The 21,089-nt window shown below is 44.6% G+C and overlaps 2 protein-coding genes across 2 annotated transcripts in view; one reads left to right on the forward strand and one right to left on the reverse strand.

Annotated features, from left to right (window-relative positions):
- Nucleotides 1–37: 37 nt before the first annotated feature.
- On the forward strand, nucleotides 38–15,528 carry RAB35 (RAB35, member RAS oncogene family). The gene is made up of 6 exons (XM_085238683.1): nucleotides 38–213; nucleotides 4,216–4,266; nucleotides 4,979–5,102; nucleotides 12,040–12,164; nucleotides 12,253–12,377; nucleotides 12,919–15,528. The coding sequence occupies exons 1-6, from the start codon at nucleotides 51–53 to the stop codon at nucleotides 13,045–13,047; spliced, it is 717 nt and encodes a 238-aa protein (XP_085094809.1). The 5' UTR covers nucleotides 38–50; the 3' UTR covers nucleotides 13,048–15,528.
- Nucleotides 15,529–16,188: 660 nt separating this feature from the next.
- The window catches only part of BICDL1 (BICD family like cargo adaptor 1), a 45,351-nt gene continuing 40,450 nt past the window's right edge, over nucleotides 16,189–21,089 (reverse strand). The window contains exon 10 of the mRNA XM_085238684.1: nucleotides 16,189–20,320. Within this exon, the coding sequence (XP_085094810.1) occupies nucleotides 20,120–20,320 (201 nt within the window). The 3' untranslated portion in view covers nucleotides 16,189–20,119. The remainder of the gene's footprint in view (nucleotides 20,321–21,089) is intronic.

The following is a 21,089-nucleotide window of genomic DNA, read 5'->3' on the forward strand; positions in this document are numbered from 1 at the left end:
GCGCGGCGGCGTGCCGGCGCAGCTGGAGGCCTACGGCGGCGCGCAGACGCATGCGCGGTGGCGCCGCTGTCAGTTCCGGCTGTTTGTTCGGGAAGTGGATCCGGGCCCGCCGCCGTCCCCTCCCCCTTCTCCCTCCCGCCGCTCTCCCGCCGCTCCCGGCCATGGCCCGGGACTACGATCACCTCTTCAAGCTGCTTATCATCGGCGATAGCGGTGAGGGCTCGCGGCTCGTCCTTCCCCGGCCCTTAGGCAGCGAGGGGCGGGGGCTGCGCGGGCGCGGCGGGGCCTGAGGGGGGCGGCGGGGCGTTGGGGGGCGTTGGGGCCGTGCCGGCCGTGTGGGGACCGCGGGGCTCCGCAGCGCCGTGCGGTGAGGATGCGGGATGTGGCGGGAAGCGGGCCGGGCACGGCCGAGAGTGGGTTAACATCGGCCGTGTCAGCGTCGGTGTGTGGGGCGCGGGGTGGGCTGTGTCTGCCGGGTCTGTGTCGGGTTCCCTCCTAAGCTAAAGGCCCGGCCCCGGCAGTGCTGCTTCCATTGCAGCGATCGCTGCTTTCTCTTCATTATTGACTCTTGGTTATTAACCAAACCGTCCCATGGGACTGCCTGGAATCTCGGTTCTGGAGTTCTATACTTCTTTAAATCCTCGATGAGCAGGAAGCCCTGGTACGTGCACAGATAGCTGGGAGAGCTGCAGAGAAGGAGACGTTGCACGTTTTGGAAATAAACCATTGAATGCTTCTACTGCACTTTCAGAAACTTCTGGAGGGCTTGTGGTGAGCTCAGGTTGTGCCCAGTGCTTTGTGCTGGGGACATGGGGCTGGGAGATCCCATCCTCGGTCCCATTCAGTGCTGGTAACTCTCAAGCAGCTCACAGTTACATTTCCATAAACTGAAGGAGATGGCATCCACCCTCTTCTTTTAATAGAGGTGTGGTCCATAAGGCAGCAGGTCCCAGCATGCAGCGTTGCTCGCTCTTGGCAGCTGTCACCTCCAGAAGCTTTTGCTGTATTTAAAAATATTTATTTTATGCTAAACTGTGTCTCCAAGGAAAAGGCTGTTTTTAAGACAGGAATAGGAAGAAAGGCCTAGGACAAAGGAAATGGTTTTAAGTTGAGGGAGGGAAGATTTAAGTTGGATGTCAGGGGGAAATTCTTTACTATGAGAATGGTGAGGTGCTGGAACAGCTGCCCAGAGAGCTTGTGGATGCCCCATCCCTGGATGTGTTCAAGGCCAGATTGGATGGGGCTCTGGGCAGCCTGGTCTGGTATGAAATGGGGAGGTTGGTGGCCCTGCTTGTGGCAGGGAGTTGGAGCTTCATGATCCTTGAGGTCCCTTCCAACCCTGGCCATTCTGTGATTCTGTGAAAGGCTGAGAGCTTCAGAACAGCTTAAAGCCCTAGGCACTTCTGGAAGATTGTGGATTATTAAAACCAAATGCAGCATTCTGAGTAAAGCAGTAATGCTGCTGCTTGCTGATGAGTTCCAAACTGTTCAGGCAAGATAAACAGGATGGTGAAAACTCTGAGGAAGGCTTCTCCTTGTCTTGAACAATTAAATGCAATGTCTTAGCTGAGCTGTACTGAGCAAAGTCCCTGCACTGCATCCAGAGAGGAAAAAAGTGTGAGAATTGTCTGGCTGCGTGAGGTTCTCTGTTGCTGTAATTAAATCTCACTGTGTAGTTTAGATATTGATTTTCCTTTTTTCTTTTTTCCTTTTTTTTTTTTTTTTTTTGCTTACCACAACAGTAAGGCTTTGTCCCTACTTCCACATGTTAGTCTGTTTGTCTTGTTTGTTGGTGTTCAGAAAGGCCTTGCAATAGGAAGTGGACTGATACTGGATGAATGATAATGTTTCATCCACTTTCCTCTGTAAGCAAATTTGTCAAGGGTAGTAGGTTTGTGTGTTTTTAGAACAGGTCATCTGGAGAAGCTGCTGTTAATCTCAGTTGTTCCAAATGTTTAAAAATAACACAGATGATCTGTGCTTTGCATGTGTTACTTCATAACTGCTTAGTAAGACAAGGGTTTTAGAAACCGATAGGGCACAGGAATTTGCTTTTAATTTTGATTTTGCCACGTCAGTAGGCCGTTCTTGTTTTGTTTCATTTTACTGTCTCCAGCAAGCCAGGAGCCCTGTTATCCTTCTCTGTTCAAATCTTCAAATAACTCTGTGTAGGAAGCAGAGTATGAAGAAGAGTGTGGTTTCTCAGCACTTGCAGCGTGCGGGTCAGAGGCAGTGTGTGTTCAGTGAGATCGTTGTCATCTGGAGCATAAGGAACTCGCTGAGCTCAGGAGGTTCTCTTCTCTGGCAGCCAGCTGAGAGCTGTGGATGAGGCTGTCTACGCTGCAGTGCATGGGCTGATGGAGCCGTGGTCATGTGCAGCGCATGCAGCTCTGCAGCATAGCTTGGGGCTGGCCGGCCTCTTAACAAAGTGGTTTGGTCTGACACATCTGTGGGTTCCAGCATCTCTTTTCTTTTTATTAAGCTGGAGGCGAAGGCGGTTTGATCAGAAAGCAGGGTGCTTGCTGAAGACTTTTATTTTCTTCTTTCTTTTTTTTAAGCTGACTGGCACTTTGCATGGGCTTAGCTCTTCCTAAATAACCAGCGCATTGTTAAAGTTTGGGAGCTGCTCTGCTGCCTTTTTTTGAGCTCTGAGATGTATCTTCAATATATACGCACTATGATTCCATGATTTTGTGGGTTTTTTAATTGCTTTTTTTTTTTTCCCTTAACAGTAAATTGTAACTTCTCTGAATTTATGATGACTTAAACTTTTTGCAGATGAGATCTGGTTTACTGATATAATGCTGATTCTATTTTTCATGGATTTTTTTTTTTTTGCTGATAGCTTTCTTCAAATGTGAGCAGAGAAGAAATATTCATAGAAGCATAGAATGGTTTGGGTTGGAAGGGACCTTTAAGATCATCCAGTTCCAACCCCTGCTGTAGGCAGGGACACCTCCCACTGACCAGGTTGCTCACAGCCCCATCCAGCCTGGCCTTGAATGCTTCCAGGGCCACAGCTTCTCTGAGCAACCTGTTCCAGTGTCTCACCACCCTCAACTTCTATATGTGTGTATATATTTATATATATATGTAGGAGTTCTATATAGCCTTTACATCTACCTTTAGAACATTAATGTTAGGAAGAACTTTAAAGTTATTGATCATGAAAATAATTAACTTAAATAACTTCTACCTGAAAAGATTCGATAGATAATCACCCTGGTGAGCTTGAATTTCCTCCTCATGCTGTAGCAGGTTTTTTCTGGGGGGGAAAGAGGAGGAGGGAGGCGGAAGGGACAGCAACAGAAGAGTTGTTATGCAGAGTTAATAACTTTTGAGGCATTCTGATCCCCAGATTCCCTTGGCTGGATGTGCAGGAACGAATTTCTTGTGATTCTTGTTTCTAGAACAGTGAGAAATGTTTCCATGCAGCAGGGTGTAATCAGGGTGCAAACAGTTGTTTAAGGGAAGCACGGATGATGCTCAAAGCACGTTGGAAAATGTTTCGTGGAGCATTTTGGCTAAAGGTACAACTTCAGAAAGGTGTGAGTCCTTCCTGGGAAATGTAGAACAAGCCTTTTTTGGATGCTCCAAAGCAAACAGCTCCTCTGTTTGGCTCAGGGTTCAGTTAAACTGTGGCCATGATAACATAAGCTTTATAGTACCAAACCCTGGTCTGATTATCTAAGTAGTCCAAATTCCACTGCTGTTCAGCACAGCACAGATGAATGGGAGGTAGGGAGCGATATAAGCCTGATGTCCAATGGAATTCAACAGAGGAGTTTAGAGTAGTGTTCTGGCTCTTGTTAATTAGCAGGATGTCCTCATTTTTGGACCTTTCCTGAGCAAATGTAAACCAATGGATCATAAAATTGCTTTTGGTCTCTTGAGACCTCTTCGAACTGTGGTCTGCAACTCATTCTAAAAATACTGTTTTGAGCTTGCTGAGGTCTGGAGAAATGAGGGGACACAAAACCCATAGCAACCCTGTGCTGCCACGCATCTTGGAGTAACTGCAGTGTGCTACTGGACAGCTGATCAAATCCTCAAGAGCAGTTCTGAGGTGACTGCTCAAGGGGGATGATGCTAACGTATCTGCTAGAAAAGATTCGACTTAAAAAAGGAAATGTAGAGAGTGGTTAAAATACTGATATGTTACCTAACATCCAAGATGACTGCACTGAAGGTTCTTGTTGTCTTTATTTCTCATAGGTGTGGGCAAGAGCAGCTTGCTGTTGCGTTTTGCAGATAACACGTTCTCAGGTGAGTATTGTGTTGGCTTGGGTAAGTGAAATGGTCCAGGTTTGCTCCGGTCCTCCTGGCTGGCAAGGAGCTGTTGTGCTGCCTTTGCATGCTTGTACTGGGGATGCATTGTTTCTAGCTCTGCTTCTTTTGCTACAGGCCTATTTCCTGTTTGATCTTCTCTTATCACTGAAAGTACCACAGTATTTAAATACTGCTATGGTTCCAGAAATAGCTTGGGTGTTTTAGCTTAATCAGTGCTCTGTGCAGACTTCCCATTGGCCCTTTGGGATTTAGGCTGATTGACTATTGTAGCTCAGTCACTCGCATTTGTGACATAACTAATTTATTGGGAGGAAACTCTTAGAACAGACTGTATTAAAATAAGCAATTAGCATTTGAGGAAAAGCTTTGTCTCAGAATTTTTACACAAAGAATACCTGCATGGTTACTTAAGATATTTGGGTGCATACTCTTGACCGCCAATAGAAGAATAATTGTTCAACACTTAAAATTTTTTAGGATGGCATGGAAGATGTGGTTTTATGGCTAGAAAAAGAATCTATGGATAAAAATACACAAATCAGCAGAACCTGAGAGGGCATTTTAAACGATGAGCAGATGGGGAAAGAGTTGTCCTCCTGCCCAGTCTGAGAGCTGCTGCCAAATAGGAGTCAGAAGCATGTTTTGAGATATACAAAATAAACGAGACTTACGTTCTCACTTCTTTCAGGCAGCTACATTACCACAATTGGAGTGGATTTTAAAATCCGGACAGTTGAGATCAATGGAGAGAAAGTGAAGCTACAGATCTGGGACACAGCTGGACAGGAGCGCTTCCGAACTATCACATCAACGTGAGTGGAATTGTGACTTGCAGCTTGGTGTGCAGAGCTTGTAGTTGGGATGTTTTAATGTTGCAGTCGATCAGCTAATGATGGCTTTGCTGCCTGTGTAGTGGGACTTCTCTCAGCTGGTTTAGGGCAGATGGGGTGGTGTCACTCTGGGTAATGAAACTGAGATTTCAGATTTCTTCAACATTCTTGGTATTTCCATGATGGCTTTGTCTTACTCCTCTGCTTCTAGTTCTCAAAGCAGAATTATTTCACTGCTTTGCATATGCTAGAAAATTTATCTTGAAAGCCTGCCCAGGAAGATCATCCCCTGGTTGAACGTGCTACAGAGTGTGGGTACAAATTCTCTGTGTTGTATAACTGAGTAGCTTTGAGGACTAAGAATGGGGTCTCTCTCTGTTAGAACAAATGCATTTTAGAGGCTATCTTTATGTAGAGTTCTGTGGAAGCAGACACCCACACGAAGTTAACCTTTTCCTTGATTTGGGTTCAGTTTCATACTCATTGTCCTTTCGAACAGCATGTGCACAGCTTTTCCTGTTCCTGGACAAACCACACCCAGAGCTGCAGCGGTGGGAACTAAGAATAAAATGCATTTGTGAATGGATTGCAGTAAACGTTTGGATTTGTAGTGCCTGGCTGAGGGGAGTAGGAAGAAATGTACTTGAAAGTGGAACTTTTGTTTCCTTTGAGTATTAAATATATATATATATATATATATTCTTGAAAGACTCAGGTATTTCACTTCGTCTTTCATGTCTGACTTCTTATTTTTGGCTGCATTTCGAGAGGAGGATCATTTTCAGTTGGTGTTTGATTAAATTATTCAGGCATAAAAACAGTGGGATTGCTTGCATCTGATGCCTGAACAGCTAGAAATGGCAAAATTGGGCATGTGTGCCCTCCCCCCCCCCTTTCCTCTGCACTTCTGTACAGATACTACTGGATTACTTCCATTGTTTCCTAAACGTTTAGCTAGAAAAAACTCTGTTACCTTTTGTAGGGTTCCTGTGTGTGACATCACTTCTCGTTTCAGTGCTGCAGCAGCTTGGGGCAGGAAGCAGTGAGGGGAGGGCAGCAAAGCACTGCTGCAGCTCCTATCAGCTGTGCACGCAGGGCAGGCCGTGCCCCAATTAGTGCTGAGTCAGCAGAGGGCCTTCCTGTTTTCAGATTCCCTGACACAATTCAGAGCTGTGTTAATGAGTGTTGGTTCATGGGGCTGAGGGGCTGATGCCAGCTAGTTTAAAAAGCCGTGGTATCCGGCACTGAATGGGGAATACCAGGAAAAGAGGCTTCCTTTTGTGAACAGGAATAGTTGCAGGTCAGTCTTTGCAGACTATTTTATGGATTTTTTATTTTTTTTTTTTCAATTGCAGTAGAAAATGCACAAGCTGAAGGGATTGGAGGCAGTTGTGCCATGACCTGTTTGAACTCAGTTCTTCCTTTATTTTGCGTTGCTTTTTACCAGAACAAGCACAAGTCGTGCTCTCGGGGAAGTGAAGGCTGCAGCCTTCTGCCCTACTGCTGGTAAAGCAGCTACAGAATCTTGTGTGGCGGGGAAGGAAGATTTGAACTTTGTGCAGCTGTAAGCAGAGAAGTTCTTCTGTCCAAGTGCGTTTGTGCTCTTGAGGAAAACACTGACGATGCTGATTACATTGTCGTGAGGGCTTCTCTTGCAGCTGGGTGGGCTGCTGTGACTGTAGCATTTCCAGAGGCACTCTTGACCTAAATGTATCACCTGTGAAAACAATATGTCACAAGATTCTGATTTTGGAAAGGGTTTTTTCTCTCTCTGTTTATTGGCAAAGTAATGCAGTAACTGATTTGCCGAGGCCAAACTGAGCCCCAAGCAAATAGAGTTATGGGGTTAGTATTTATGAAAGGGCTTGGCTGACCGCATCATGGGTGGAGTGCAGGCCTGCTGTCAACAGAGTGATGTAAAGTCTTTGTTACAACGACTATTCAGATTGAGGTTAAGGATATAAAATGTGTTCCTTCAGTGTTACTGTACCCTGGAAGTGCCTTTGCTGTTAGAAATTGGTGTTGAGCCAGGAGGCAAGCAAGACAGAATCCACTTGGACACTTAGAGTCCACTTGGTAATAATAGTGATAAGTTGGAAGTGCTGCAGTTTAGATCTAGGATTGCAAAGTCACTGAGACAGTAGGAAATTAATAGTAAAAAATTGGGAAACATTCTTACATTTGTTTCAGTTGTACTTGACTACAGATACAGAAACAGAAGAACAAAGTAAAAATGCTAAGGGATAGAAATAATACAGAAATAGATTGAGAGCATCTGCAGAAACGGAGGAAAGTCAAACTTAAATCAGAATTTCAGACTCAAAATTACAAAAGACAGCCAATGTTTTTTACTGCTTATTAAATGTGAAAGAACTGGAATAGCTGCTACATGGTGGGGGGGAGGACAAGTTGTATGGATTTGGTTGGTGTGGAACTTCATCCAAACTGTAAATTTGATTTAAATTCACCAGAGATGTGCATGCCACGACTGTGTTGTATTAGCAGAAGTACTTAAGATGTATGAACAGCTGGTTTCTGTACTTTATTTGCAGTTGGACTGCTCTTATTCTGATTCAGGACTCTGGTTTTAGGATTTAAGTTTTGTGTGATAGTTATTAGATGTTAGCAGATGAACTTTCTTCCATGCATTTATAAGGCATGTTCATGATAGTGATAAGCTTTCTGAGATGATAGAACTGATCTGTAAAGCAGATATGGTGACCAAAAGACAGTCAAACAGGCCTCTGATAATAGATGTGCTTCCAGGACACTCCCCCAAAAGAAGGTGAACATGAAAATAGATAATTAGAACTCTCTGGAATCAGTTAGAGTACTGGAGGAATGAAAAACAAGGAAATGTCCACAATAAACAAGTGGAATAACAAACAAAAATGCTTGATTTAAACCAGCGACTTCTCTTTCAAGTTGGTCAGCTGTAGTTTTTTACTGATTGATTTCCCTTCACAAAACTAGTTACCAGATCTCCAGATGTTAATCTTTGGAAGTGTTTACTGGAGGAAATTTAAGAGGTATCTTGAGATAGAGAATGCTCCCTTTATTTAGAAAGGTGGTCTTTGAGGACATGAGAGGGGAGTGCAGGTGCTGAAGGATGTTACCAGTTTGATTAACCAGTTCTAAAAGTGTTCTGATTTAAGGCAGCTGTATTAGTAGGTATTGTTTTCAAGGCAGTTTTTTATCATCCTGTAGGTAAAGCAAGCTGCTTGGGTACTTTGGTGCTTATTTCAACTTCAGTGCTATCATCCTTAATCATTTCCCACACCAAAGCTATAGTTAAAGCCTCTCTATCTAGGTAGGTTTTCCAGTTGCATGGAAGATAGCTGCGTACTACCAAGCATCCAACTGCATAGACATGTGGAAATAGCTTAGGTCTTTCAACAAAATGGAATAATTTCTTGGGCACTCTAAAAACAAAGAACTCTTCTATAACTTTTCATTTGCTGTATTTTGTTAACATGTTTGTCACTGAGACCAGCAGATACTGACTCTTACAAGGTCTGTGGAAGCTACCATCACTTCTTTAGTCCTTCAGCTGAACACTGAAATTGAGAACTTCATTTCTCTTCTGCTCTCCTTCTTACAGTATCTGTCTGCCATGAGATGTGGATGGGAAGATGGGAAGATGCTAAGGCATTCTTTCTCTAGTGCCATAGCCTAAACTGCCTCTTGGTTGCCAAAAACACAAAACCTACACGTACTTATCCTTGAATGCTGGAAGCCCCATCTGTTCTCTACTCACCAAAGCCTACAACTTCTTATAAAAGCAATTCTGCACTGCACCATACTGAAATTTGAAGTATGGAATAGGATAAACCAGATCTTGTCTTTTTTAGTGCTGTCCTGCTCTTGAGTTTGGAGCATCTTTGCTGTACTCGTTAAGCTTAAAATGTTATCTGGGACACAAGGATGTATCTAACAAATGAGAGAAAATAGCATGGCTAGCTTTTCTTTAAAAAAAACACCAACCTGTGTATTTTTAAGGCTTAGGAGTTAGAGAATAAAAGGTAGTCATAGTCTTATCTCTTGAGCTGCTAAAAGGTAATGTCAGCCAATGGAGAAAATGACATTTTAGTGTAAATGAGGGGTTGGCAACCTTTCTAGAAGGATGTGCCAGGCAAATCTCTCTTCCAAAAATAGAAGCAATGTATGCTGATAGGAACTCAGCAGGAGTCAGGGGGTGCTGTCTTGCACAAAGGAAGACATTTCTGATGAGGTGGCTGGCAATATTAGAGCTTTGTAGCAGGAGATCCCAGCTCCTGCAGAGCTTTGAATGTCACTGTGGTCTGTGCTTCGTGGCCCTGCCCACAGCTCTCATCTCTAGAAGCAAATGACTGTGTGCTGACAGCGTATCAGGAGGGGAACCTATATGTGCAAGGTGCATGTTATCCTACTCCCCAGCACCATATGCTTTTGCTTAGAAGAAAACTTGGGTGCGTAGGCAAGGTAGGAGCTGCTGGATGCTGCCTCCATTGAGTCTCTGGTCTGGGTGACGGGGATACAAGGCATGGTTTTGTGGTGTGCCCCACAGAATGAAGCAGCTCTGCGTAGATGTAACTGAACCATTGCTTTTCTGTAAAGGCTGAGTGTTGTCTTTGTGAACATGATGCTCAGTGTTAGAGAGGAAGTGGTAGGCTGGCCTCAGAGGTGCTGAATTAAAAGTCTGTGAAGGGATAAGGGCGAATTTGAAGTTTATACATATTGAAATCTAGAGTTTTGATAGGATCAAGTCTTTCCCTTTCTGATACTGTCACATACAACAGTACTGTCAGGAGGTTTTCCATGTGTGGACTCAAGCTGTAGAATGCTTTTTTCTCTAAGGGGTATAAGTTTGTAACTAAGTAAAGCACAAGTGCAGTGCTGTAACGAGTTCTCAGGCATTAAAGGAACTGATTGAGAATGGATTAGAATATGAGATAGTGCAGGGCCTCTTTCTTACTGGCTGTAAATAATTCTCACCTGAGTTCTTGCCAAGGAACGTGGATGTGCACTCATAGATGCCTGGTAAAGCACAGCATGGGAGGAGTGCCTTCTGAAAGCAGCCAGGTGAGCAAGAGGAATGGGTTCTACTCCTGTAGAGTATGCATCTCATCACAGAGAGGTGTTGATGTGCCATGACTATCACTGCAGAGACATTAGGAGATGAAAAGAACTGGAGTTAGGGGGTGAGATGCACTCTGTATGTGATGTGTGCCTATCTTTGGCATGTCTTTGTTGATGTTTCACAAAGGTGGATGGAGTGGCCTCACCATCCATTCTTAACAGAAAGCAAAGGTGAGGAAGAGGCAATGGCTTATTCAAATGTATCAGCAGCAGAAGTGAGACAACACTGAGTTCTTCTAAAAGTTAGCACATTTGGATTAGATTATACAGTTTTGAATTTCAAAAAGGAGTTGTAAGAAATTATCAGAGCCAGGGCGATCACATCTAAAATGCAGCAGAAAGGAGGCTGCTGCAGTAAGTGTTTGTGGTGTAGCTCTAGAAACACTCTCACAATTTAAAGGAAATTCCTCAGGCTTGGTACGCGTTTGTTTAATTAAAGATCTTAATATTGATCATAAAAAAGAGGGTGAATGAGGAAGAAATAAAGCTACTTGAAATATGAAAACTGGATAGTGGTGAAGGCCTTGCTGTCAGCTGTTTTAATTACTTTTTTTTTGATCAGAGCTGCCAAACTTGCAGTAAAGAAAATACCTGGTAGTCCTGGGAATGTGGCTGGAAACGGAGGAGGTTCAACTTGCTTTCATAGCTTGTTGTGTGCATACTGCCTGCCTTCAGCAGCTTCCTGAAGGTGATAACACTGGAACTTGAATTATTATTGAACTTTTTTAAAATTTTTGTCTCATTACTTATTTCTTAAAGGTGCTGATTGCCCAGGACTAATAGGAATAAACCAAAGCAAAGCTTATTTTTAATGGCTGGAGGTAGCAGAACGCGCTGAATGTGCATATGGAGTAGATCTGTTGAGTAGGAAGGTGCGATTGGAGCACAGTTGTTCAACAGGACAGAAATTTTTGTGAGCTCAAAAGAACTGTGACTGGGGGTTGAGTATATTTGGAGATTTTAATCTGGAGGTAATCTTTCATCAATAACAAAATTACTGCAGGGAGTTGATGTGACCGATGGAGCGCTAAGGTTCACCACACAGCCGGTACTGAGGTCGTGCTGGGAGCACTGCTGCCTTTTGCTCACGTTGCCAGAAGACACTGTCATCTTTGAGGGTTTTGGCAGCATGAACAAGGGAGTCAGCAACAGACCTCGGGCTTTGAAATCTGTTAGCATGGACTAAATGAGCAGAGAATTCTAGATCTAGAGGAATAGCCTGTGGCAAAGCTGTTACAGAAGGATTAAATGACTCCCATTAGTAAGGAAATTGCTTGCCAGTGTGACTCCCATCTACAGGAAGGGTCGTAAGGAGGATCTGGGGAACTACAAGCATGTCAGCCTGACCTCGGTGCCAGGAAAAGTTATGGAGCAGATCATCTTGAAGGAGATCACACACATGGCGTATGCTGGACGACCCGGGGGTCAGGCCTAGCCAGCACTGGTTTGTGAAAGGCAGGTCCAACCTGATGTCCTTCTGTGATCAAGTGACCCGCCTGGTGGATGAGGGGAAGGCTGATGTAGTCTACCTAGACCTCAGCAACGCCTTCGACACTGCCTCCCACAGTATTCTTCTGGAGTCTGTGGCTTGGACAGGTGCACTCTTTGCTGGCTAAATGTTGGTGATAGGTGGATGGTGGGACTGGATGATCTTAGAAGTCTTTTCCATGATCATATGAAATGGGGTCATTTGATTGCCTTGATTGGGGATTTGTTATGAATCTTGTCACAGCTAAGTGCAAGAGCTGAGAAGGTGATACCTAACTTGAATTGACATTTGTTGTCTTTTTCTGCTCTTTAGGTATTACAGAGGAACACATGGAGTCATTGTTGTCTATGATGTAACCAGTGCAGAATCTTTTGTGAATGTAAAACGGTGGTTGCATGAAATTAATCAAAATTGTGATGATGTCTGCCGGATACTAGGTAAGTGATTCATCACAGATTTAAAGCATCTTAGTTAGTGGGCTGACCTGCCAAAGTACTATGCTGACTTTTTCCTTTCTTTTTTTAGTGGGGAATAAGAATGATGACCCAGAGAGAAAAGTAGTAGAAACAGAAGATGCCTATAAATTTGCTGGGCAGATGGAGATCCAATTGTTTGAGACCAGCGCCAAAGAAAATATTAATGTGGAAGAGGTAATATAATATGCAGAGCAGAGTATGGAAAATAACTACTTGGAGATGCTGGCTTGGGAAAAAGAAAGAATTACATTATTTCTGTTGAGGAAGAAAGATAAAATGCTTCACCCAAATTGCCTGTGAGTAGATAGTATGACAAGAGACATCTGACTGCATTTGGAAGAGGTTGAGGAAATGAAGACCTCCCTGTGTTTTTACTAGCTTTACAGCACTAGCATACTAGGCTTGTTCTCAAGAAAGATGTCTCACTGGGGAGGATACTTACAGAAGGTAGAACTGCTCAGTCTTTACTCTAGGCTTCAGTTGACAAACTCACCTGTTTTTATTTATTGGTTTGGGAAAGAGGATAGAAGCATTACTGATGTAGCTTGGAAGCACCTCTGGAGGATACCCGATGTGAGCTTGGCGTGTTCTGGTAGGCTGGGGAAGATCTCTGCACTGAAAAATTTAAGAGTAGACACTTTTTTTTTTTTAAAGCAACTCCCTAATGACTAGCCTTAGTTGCTAGGTGGTCTGATCTTGCTTGTTTCTCTTGCAGATGTTTAATTGCATTACAGAGCTAGTTCTGCGAGCAAAGAAAGAAAACTTAGCAAAGCAGCAACAGCAGCAACAGAATGATGTGGTGAAGCTAACGAAGAACAGTAAAAGGAAGAAGCGGTGCTGCTAATGCCCTTCCCCTGCTGCAGAGACTCTGCTCTGACAGATCAGCCCTTCCAGCTAGACTCGGGCAATTCCACTGGGACAGGCTTTGGGAGGACTTTCTCAGTTTTGTGCCGTTATTTAAAGATTATTTTTTTTCTCCATGTTTTCTATCAAGAGGCGCTGGCACCTTACCACTTCAGTGCCAAGAAAGTATCGGATGGAATCTTGCCCCTCTCTCCTCCCCTGCTCGTTCCAGTGCGCCTTGTAGACAAGAAAGGACGTTGCCTACCAAGTGGACTAATTAACCCAAGAGTTTGTATATAATGTATATTGCGTTAACCAGCCTCGCCTCCCTGTTGTTGCTTTGGCTTATGCCTTCTTAATGTCAACCAATCATGGACTGCAGAGTTCACCTTTTTAATGAAATAGTACCAAGTTCTTAATTCAAGTTGGCCTCAGGCTGGCAGCAACTGCTTCCTGGGGCCTCCGGCTTCACTTCTGTTGGGCTCCAGGCTGGCAACTGGTGCCCCTGGGGCCTATGGCTTCACTTAGAGTTCCAGGCTTTTACTTGGGGCTCTGGCTTTCTTTTTCTAGGTACCGGGATTGCAGGTGTTGTTGCTGAAGCCTAGGGTTTCACTTCTCAAGCCCCTGGGCTGGCAGCTGGTGCTGCTGCTGGGGCCTTGAATTTCAGTTTGCCATGATCCGGGTTTTTGGCTGGGTCCTTGGGTTTCATCTTCATGTGCTGCAGCCCAGCTGTACCCATGCTCTCCTTCCATTTGTATCAAAAAAACAAAACAAAAAAACCAGCCTGCAGAAGTGGGATTTATTTGGATAATTTTTTTTTTTTTAAGGGTGAAATTAAACTCCTTTGACTTCTGGTTCTGCCATGGTCCTAAATGAGGGTCCATTTCTTTTGAGAACAAAAATCATGTCGTTCTGCCAAAAAAAAACCAATCAACAATACCCCTTTCTCCTCATTGTCCCATCAACAAATGGGAGATCTGAACGTGAATGTGAATTTTGGTGGCAGAGCTGTGTTTTTCAGTGAGAAAAGGCATGGAAAGAAATCTAGCCATTCTGGATTGATGTCTGAAAATGAAAGCTGCTGCAGGATCATTCCCAGGACTCTTCTATTAGAAAGGAGGACTGCTCTTTAATGTAAGAAAATGGAAAACTTGCTTGGAGGATCACCTTTGAAAACAAACCGGTCTTGCTGTGCCCAGCGATGTTTTCCTTGCCCATGTTGGCTTTTCTGGGAAAACAGAGGCTCAGTCTGTTGCCCTGGATAGATATAGTTAAAGGGGGAGAGATGGTGTAACTGAAGTATTAGATTTCTGGGCTGAATGTACGTGCTCAGCACCTGAATAATTGTCTAAATAATAATTAAGGATTTTCTTTAAGATGACGAAAAGGCATGGAAGACACGACTTCCTTTAAGACCTTGAAGGCAGACTTACTCCATTTGTCAGTGAGCCCAATGGAATTGCTGGCCTTGGTTTGGTAGGATGTGGTTCACCGATGTCCATGAGCTCTGGATCAGCCCTCCTCTCTCCCTTCCTCCCCCTTCCCCCAGGAGAGGCTAAAATTTAATCACTTATTTTGCCTGTATTTTTTTTTTTTAAGATTTTTACGGGTTGTGGTAGGAGCCCCATCAAACAATCACATCACAATCAATCACTTTGGAGACTTTTTTTTTTTTTAAATGCAAACAATGAATGTGTAAACACATTTTTAATCAGTTCAGGTGCTGGGAGTACATTTCCAGCTGCCTTCACCCATCTATTTTCTTCACATATCTTGTATTGGTAACCCAAGAAAGAGTTGGGATGACGTTGCTAGCGTGAGCTCTGATGATGGTTAGATTCAAACAGCTGTGGAAAGGGGCAGCTTAAGTTGCACCAGGTGTCATTCTGTATGCTTTCTCATGTTGAATGTGGTGTATGCACAAGGAAGGAGCTCTGTCAGTCCTCAAAGCCTTCCTGTTGAAATGAAGCTGTCCCGTGACGGTTACCACTTTCTAATTAAAGGGTCCAACTGTGTTTCTTTTGGGCTCTTGTGGTAGCAAGTGTGCAGATCCAGGAAGGAGCAACTTCTTACAGGCTGAAGTAAAGAAATGTCTGAAATGACTGGAACTGATGCAATAAAATGAGGAAATGGTGCACCCGAACCTGGAGTGTTCTCTTATGTGGAAAGATTGGTTCTCTTTGAGCCAGGTCTTTGTGGCCACAGTTTGAACTCTGCCAATCCAGGTGTCCAACTTCCTGAAGTGGGATTTTTTTTCCTAATACTGGCTGTAGAGGAGTGGTTATATCTGCTCTTGCCACTGACTGTTCAATTGGAAGGGGTGGGGACTGCATCTCTAGTGGTGTGCTGATGTGAAGTTTCCTAAATGTTGAGCAATGGAATGTCTAACTGGATTGCTAGGATTATTTCTGTAATGAAAGTTTCTAATTATGCTTTTTAAATAATTTTAAAAAACTAAAAATAAAGGTTACAAGCTGCCAAATCTTTTTTGAGGCTTTGTTTCCTCTGCTGTCCATCATCTGGAGGTGGAGGGTGGCAAGCCAGGGCTGAGCCCTTCTGCTGGATGTGGAGGGGATTTCTTTCTGGGGAAGGAGGTACTGATGAAATAACAATTAACGTGTATCTGTCTAGGAGCTATACTGCTGACTTTGTGCTGGTTGCCAGTTTACACAAGCAGGCTATTGAAGGCAGGTCCTCGTTCCTGGAGAAGTGTTATGGAAACACTCCCAAGTGTTATGGAAAGGTGCCTTTTCTCCTGCCTGCCTTGTTCAGGTATGACTTGGTGGGAGAATCTTCACGACATGCAGATGGCCTGAGCTGCAGGTGGGGCACGTTGGACGTGTCTCATTGTTCATTTGAGATTTATCTAAACTTGTTAAAGTTTGAATGCTCCTCCATGTAAAGGTCCCTAAAGGATACAGATGGCTGGAAGGTGGAAGAGACTTGAATTTGCCTGTTTTCCTGTGCAGCGGGAGGTGTAAATGCCTCAAATATTCTTTCTCCAGCCTTGTTCTCTGCAGAACACATGCTAGTGCTGTCTGGGTGAATTTCTTGGGATGATGAGGTGCTAAAGATGCTGCTAGGTGCTAAGATGCTTCTGCAGGTGGGCAGGATAAGCAGTGACTTGAGAGCTGAGACAGTATATAAATGGTCTGTTTTATTCTGAAGAGAACTATTTACAAAAGAAGAGCATTTTTTTTTTTTTACTAAAAATATGCCTTTATAGATTTTCATAATATGTATCTTATAAAAACCATACATTTATTTACATTACTGCTACATACAAAAATTACAGCACTGTGGTTTATGTACATATCTATAGATACATTCTTTCCGCTTGTCCCTGCTGTGTGCTTTTCCCTTTCAATCTAAGGGAATGGTTACTGCAGCACCCAGACGCTTCCTTTCTTGGCTTTTGGTTACAACAATCTTGCTTTTTATAGCCGAGTGGGGAGTGGAGAGTTTGCCTGCTGCAGAGGCATATCTGGAATTTACCACTCTAAGTAGGACAAGTGCATACAGCTATAAAGTCCTTGTGCATGCAGCACTGCCTCTAACCTCACTTCTTGCTGCTCTGTGCAAAATTATTCTGTTGTCGTTAATTGATTTAGCATTCATCTTGATGGCAAGTTGCTGATCTAAGTTTGAATTAACATAAAGTGCAAGTGACTTGCCTTTCATTTACATATTCCTTGTTTACTGTTGCTTCCCTTGCAGAGTTTGCTAAAGGGGGAATCATCCCTTTTCCTTATGCTAACACAGAAAATATTTGCCCAGTCACCTGTTGCTCAACTGTGGGAAAGTTCTTTGTAACCTTAATCTCAGCAGGTGTCTTCTCCATGTGCAAAACTTGAACGGTGACCGTGCAGCACTACTGGATTATTTACCGTCATCTCAGAAGGGTGAGTGTTGTATTTAGAGCTGCTGATCCCACTTGTTAAATCTACTTTGGGATCCTGAGTGCCTGCTGGATTAATGCACTTCCTCCATTCAATTCACTTGGAGCTGATGTTTTCTTTATGCCATGTGTATCCTAAAATATAGACTATCACAAGTGGAGCATCTTCTAACTCAGCCCTGCAAGGACAGTTCCAGGTTCCTGGCCTCTACAGAAGGGGATGAGTGCTTCAATGACAGTTCAAGGTGAAATAGTTGGGACCTTAAAACACAATGTGACATACAAGAATGTGAAGGACTGAGTAAGTTTTCAAAAAAACAAAACAAAGCTTAGCTGCTATGTTAAGGCAGTTTCTGTTCCTATTGAGTAGCAGCTCAGCACAAGGAGGTCTCCTTTGGTCTGTTGTCCAGTTCGTTAAACACAATTCTCTGGTATTTCTGGGTTTAGTAGTGCAACTAAGTCTTTAGGATTAAGGGGTTAGTTTGAAGAAACCGTGCCCAACTGGCACCTTGGAACGCGCCGACTTTCCTTTTGCATTCTCTTCCATCACTGCTATTAAATAAATAAAATTGCAATGGGATTAGGGTAGGTTTCTCCTTAAATGCAGAGATGTGCTGTGCATTTCAATTGCCTACCCCTGCAACCAAATGAGTCACTTTCATCTCAGCAAATGTGTAGCAGAAGGCACCTTTCTTCGTCTCATTACTGCATCTTCATTGGGTAACTGAAGGTCCTTTACTTAGGATTGCATACAGACAGACAGACATCTTCAAGGGGGGAAGGTCCCACTCAGCTGCTCAGCACGTGGTCTGCAGAGAGCTGCTGGGACCCGGGAGGTGATTGCTGGCAGCAGAATAAGGAGCTGTGAGGACTGAGATGTTCACATGACTCCCAAAAATATGCAGTGTCATTTCCAAAGAATTGCTGTGTAAGACAACTGCTCACAGGTATCGCTGGCGTCCATCTATCCAGCCTAATTCTGCAGGTATCAGAGTTTCTTAATGCATATGGGCATGGGTGAGTCCTGATAGCAGGAGATGCTGAGCACGTGCCTCGTGTCTCTGTCCTATGAGGAGTCATAATGTAGGTATGATGGGAGGATGAGGGTTTTCTGTCCTGAGAGCACACTTGGCACTGCACGGAGTCCCTTCCCTTAACTTGCATTAGTGGATACAAGCAGACGCTCAGCAGGAGGAGAGATTTAGCTCCCTTTCCTGCCGATGAGGCCTCAGGCTCCCTTCCCTGTTAGCATCAAACAATGTTGATGGTGCTTTAATTATTTCTTGGGTAGGACCTGGAATCCAGGTTTCATTGCTTTCAGGTAAATGAGTTTTACCACTCGTCCTTCTCTATCCCCAAGAGCGCTTTGCTCTTTGCAGAGCTGACCTGATGTTTACTTTGTACCAGTGTGGCAGCTCCGTGCTAATAAGGAAACGTGGGGATGCTCAGATCTTTGTAGGCAGAAAGGATATTTCTACTGAGGTATTATATATGCTCGATGCAATAAATAAATACATTAAACAACAACCCACCAACCTCTTACCTGCTTCTAAGGAGGAGGTGTTGGATAGCTAATTCTAGCAGCATGCCTGTGACTGTAAATATGGAGCAGGGATTGGCAGCTCCCCCTAAGAAGGTGTTTTAGCACCTGTGCTGAGCTGGGAAGAGCTGTATGTGTTCCATCTCCTGTGGGATAGTGTAGGCAGGAGCCTCCTCGAAGCAGCAGGGAAACAAGTTGGGGTCTGTGGGCATCGGGAGCTGGGAGTACATGTGAAAATCGCGTGATGGAGGCAGGACGGCTCTGAGCTTGGCCTGGCTGCCTTGGTGTCTCATGAAGGCAGACTCTTAAAAGGAAGAGCTCTAAGGTGCCCATCCGATGCATAGGGAAATGTATTGCAGGGTTTCCAGCACCACTGTGTGCATACACTAAAAATGCTAATTTTCCTTCTTGTCGGTCAAGTCTTGGCTGCAGCAAAGCGGGCTTTGATCACCTTTGGTTAAGAGGAGATCTGACTGCCTGCTTGCTGAGGGGCTGAGTGGGAAATGATCCGTGGGCAGAACAAATACACATCATTCCCATCAGGCTACAGCTAATGGTACTGCGGGGCACAAAGGGCAAGCTGCAGGATCCCCAGAGATCTGCAGATGCCCTAATTGCCTGGGGCTTTAGCAAAGGTAGGTGCCTGTGTGTTTTCTAAGGATCACATCTGCCAGCCTAGCATTGGTAAGTCTTTGATTTCATGGACAGGATCTCAATGAGTTGTGGGGTTTTTTGGGTGGGAGGCTATCCTGTTACAATAGCAGGTTTCTTACTTGGTTTGGGAGGAATACATGGCTTTGGGGGAAAAGTGTGTGACCTGCTGAAGTTCCACATCTACCTTTGACTTTTGGAGGCCCCAGGACTGAACATCCACAACGTTAATCAGTTTGTTGCAGATGGCCAGTAGGGATGGGGAGAAGTCCTTAACGTTTTTGCACACCTACAGACTGCGACTCTTCTAACAGGCTGAAGAAGACGCAAACTTACAACTGCCCTGACCTGCAAGGAGCCTGGGTTCCCAGCGAGGGTGAGCAGCTCCACAGAGCCACGGGCATGGACAGTGCCCAGAGAGGATGTGCAGTGAGGGTTCATCTTCTCAAAACATGGCAATGCTGCAGCCAGAGCAGCTCTGCTCCCGGAGGGATGGATGAAGGACATCAGTTGCCAGGCCTGGAGGGCTGTATGAGGGACTCCTCTCTTCTCTTGCATTGGGCTCTCTTCTTCCCCCTGCACTCGCTGTGATGGCAGTTCCCAATCCCCTGTGCTGCTTTGTCCTGGGGCTGCTTATTTCCTTCTCCAGCATCAGAATGCTTTTAAGACAATCGATCAGATTATTCTTCACAGCAGAAACTAAACTGTGTCAAAGCGCCTAAAATATACCCTGAAGTTCATCGCTTCACTTGAAGAATAAGAAAAGTTGCTTTCCATCGGTAGCACAATGTCAATTTGCAAATTTCCAATTTATGTAAACATTTGGTTCAGACCAGGTGCGGCGTTAATAGTGCAGAGTCTCAAGGTTAACTCCTTTGCCCCTTCTTATTCCTGTGGATCAGCGTTGGGTCCATCAGCAAGCTGGGCAGTTGCCCCCTCCCCATCTCGAAGCAAGAATGGTTGGAGAGGTTTCTCTTTTTCAAGTTAATTTTTCTTGAAAAAGGAAAAGAGACGGTGCCCTTCTGCCCCACTGGGCTCATCCCCCTGCTGCTCTGGCCGGAGCACAGGGGAGGGTCTGGCACTCTGCTTTGCGACGTAGCCACTGGAGAAGGAATAAGCAAGCTGGCTCCATTCCTTCGGGTGTTTGTCCATCAGCTGCTGGTCAATGACCCTGTGCATGTCATCCTGCAGCAGAGGGAGAGGAGATGGGCGTTAGAGGCAGCTGATGCTCGAGGGGAGCTTGCGTGGGGATGTGGGTGTGAAACGTGCTGCAATGAGATGGAGAAGGGATGATGACAAGCATGGGGACAGCCCCAGCTCCCTGCCCAGCAGCAGGCTCAGCCCCAGTTTCAGCTGTGAGGTTTTCTAGTGAGTGAGAAGGTAACTCGCATTGCTTGGGGCTTGAATTGCTTGAGCAGACTTACAAACCAGGGAATGGCAGAGCTGTCCGTGCAGCCCCACTGAAGGGCCTTCCTGGGGGAAGGTGCTCCCAAGAGCAGAGGGACTGGGGTCAGGCATAGGGCCACAAAAACCCCATGTGGGTCTTGTCACTTTGGTGCTCATCCCTTAGCCCCAGCTCCTTCCCAGTGGTGCTGGCAGAGTGATGGAGCTCTCTGACTGACAGCTTGGCACCAACAACTGCACTCCAGTTTTTTGTTTGTTTTTTGAAGCACCAGAGATGCTGTGGTTTAATCCATGTGAAGTTGCTCCACACAAAACAATTAGTCAGCTATGCTGCTGCTAATGACATGTACTGATGTGTTCCTTGAAAACCTGGCTGCCCATCTGACAAAATCTTAAACTTTCAGATACATTATTTCTGCTATAATTGTGTATTTAAGCTGAAGATTAGTGAAAATCTATGTATGCAGATTAGCCCCACGGGAGATGTCACTTATTCTCCAGTGTTTTGGTCCCTGATTAGGACTGAGGGTGCTGGCTGGTGAGAACAAAG

Source organism: Meleagris gallopavo, chromosome 17 (assembly GCF_905368555.1).
Source record: "Meleagris gallopavo chromosome 17, MGAL_WU_HG_1.1, whole genome shotgun sequence".
NCBI classification, from domain to species: Eukaryota; Metazoa; Chordata; class Aves; order Galliformes; family Phasianidae; genus Meleagris; species Meleagris gallopavo.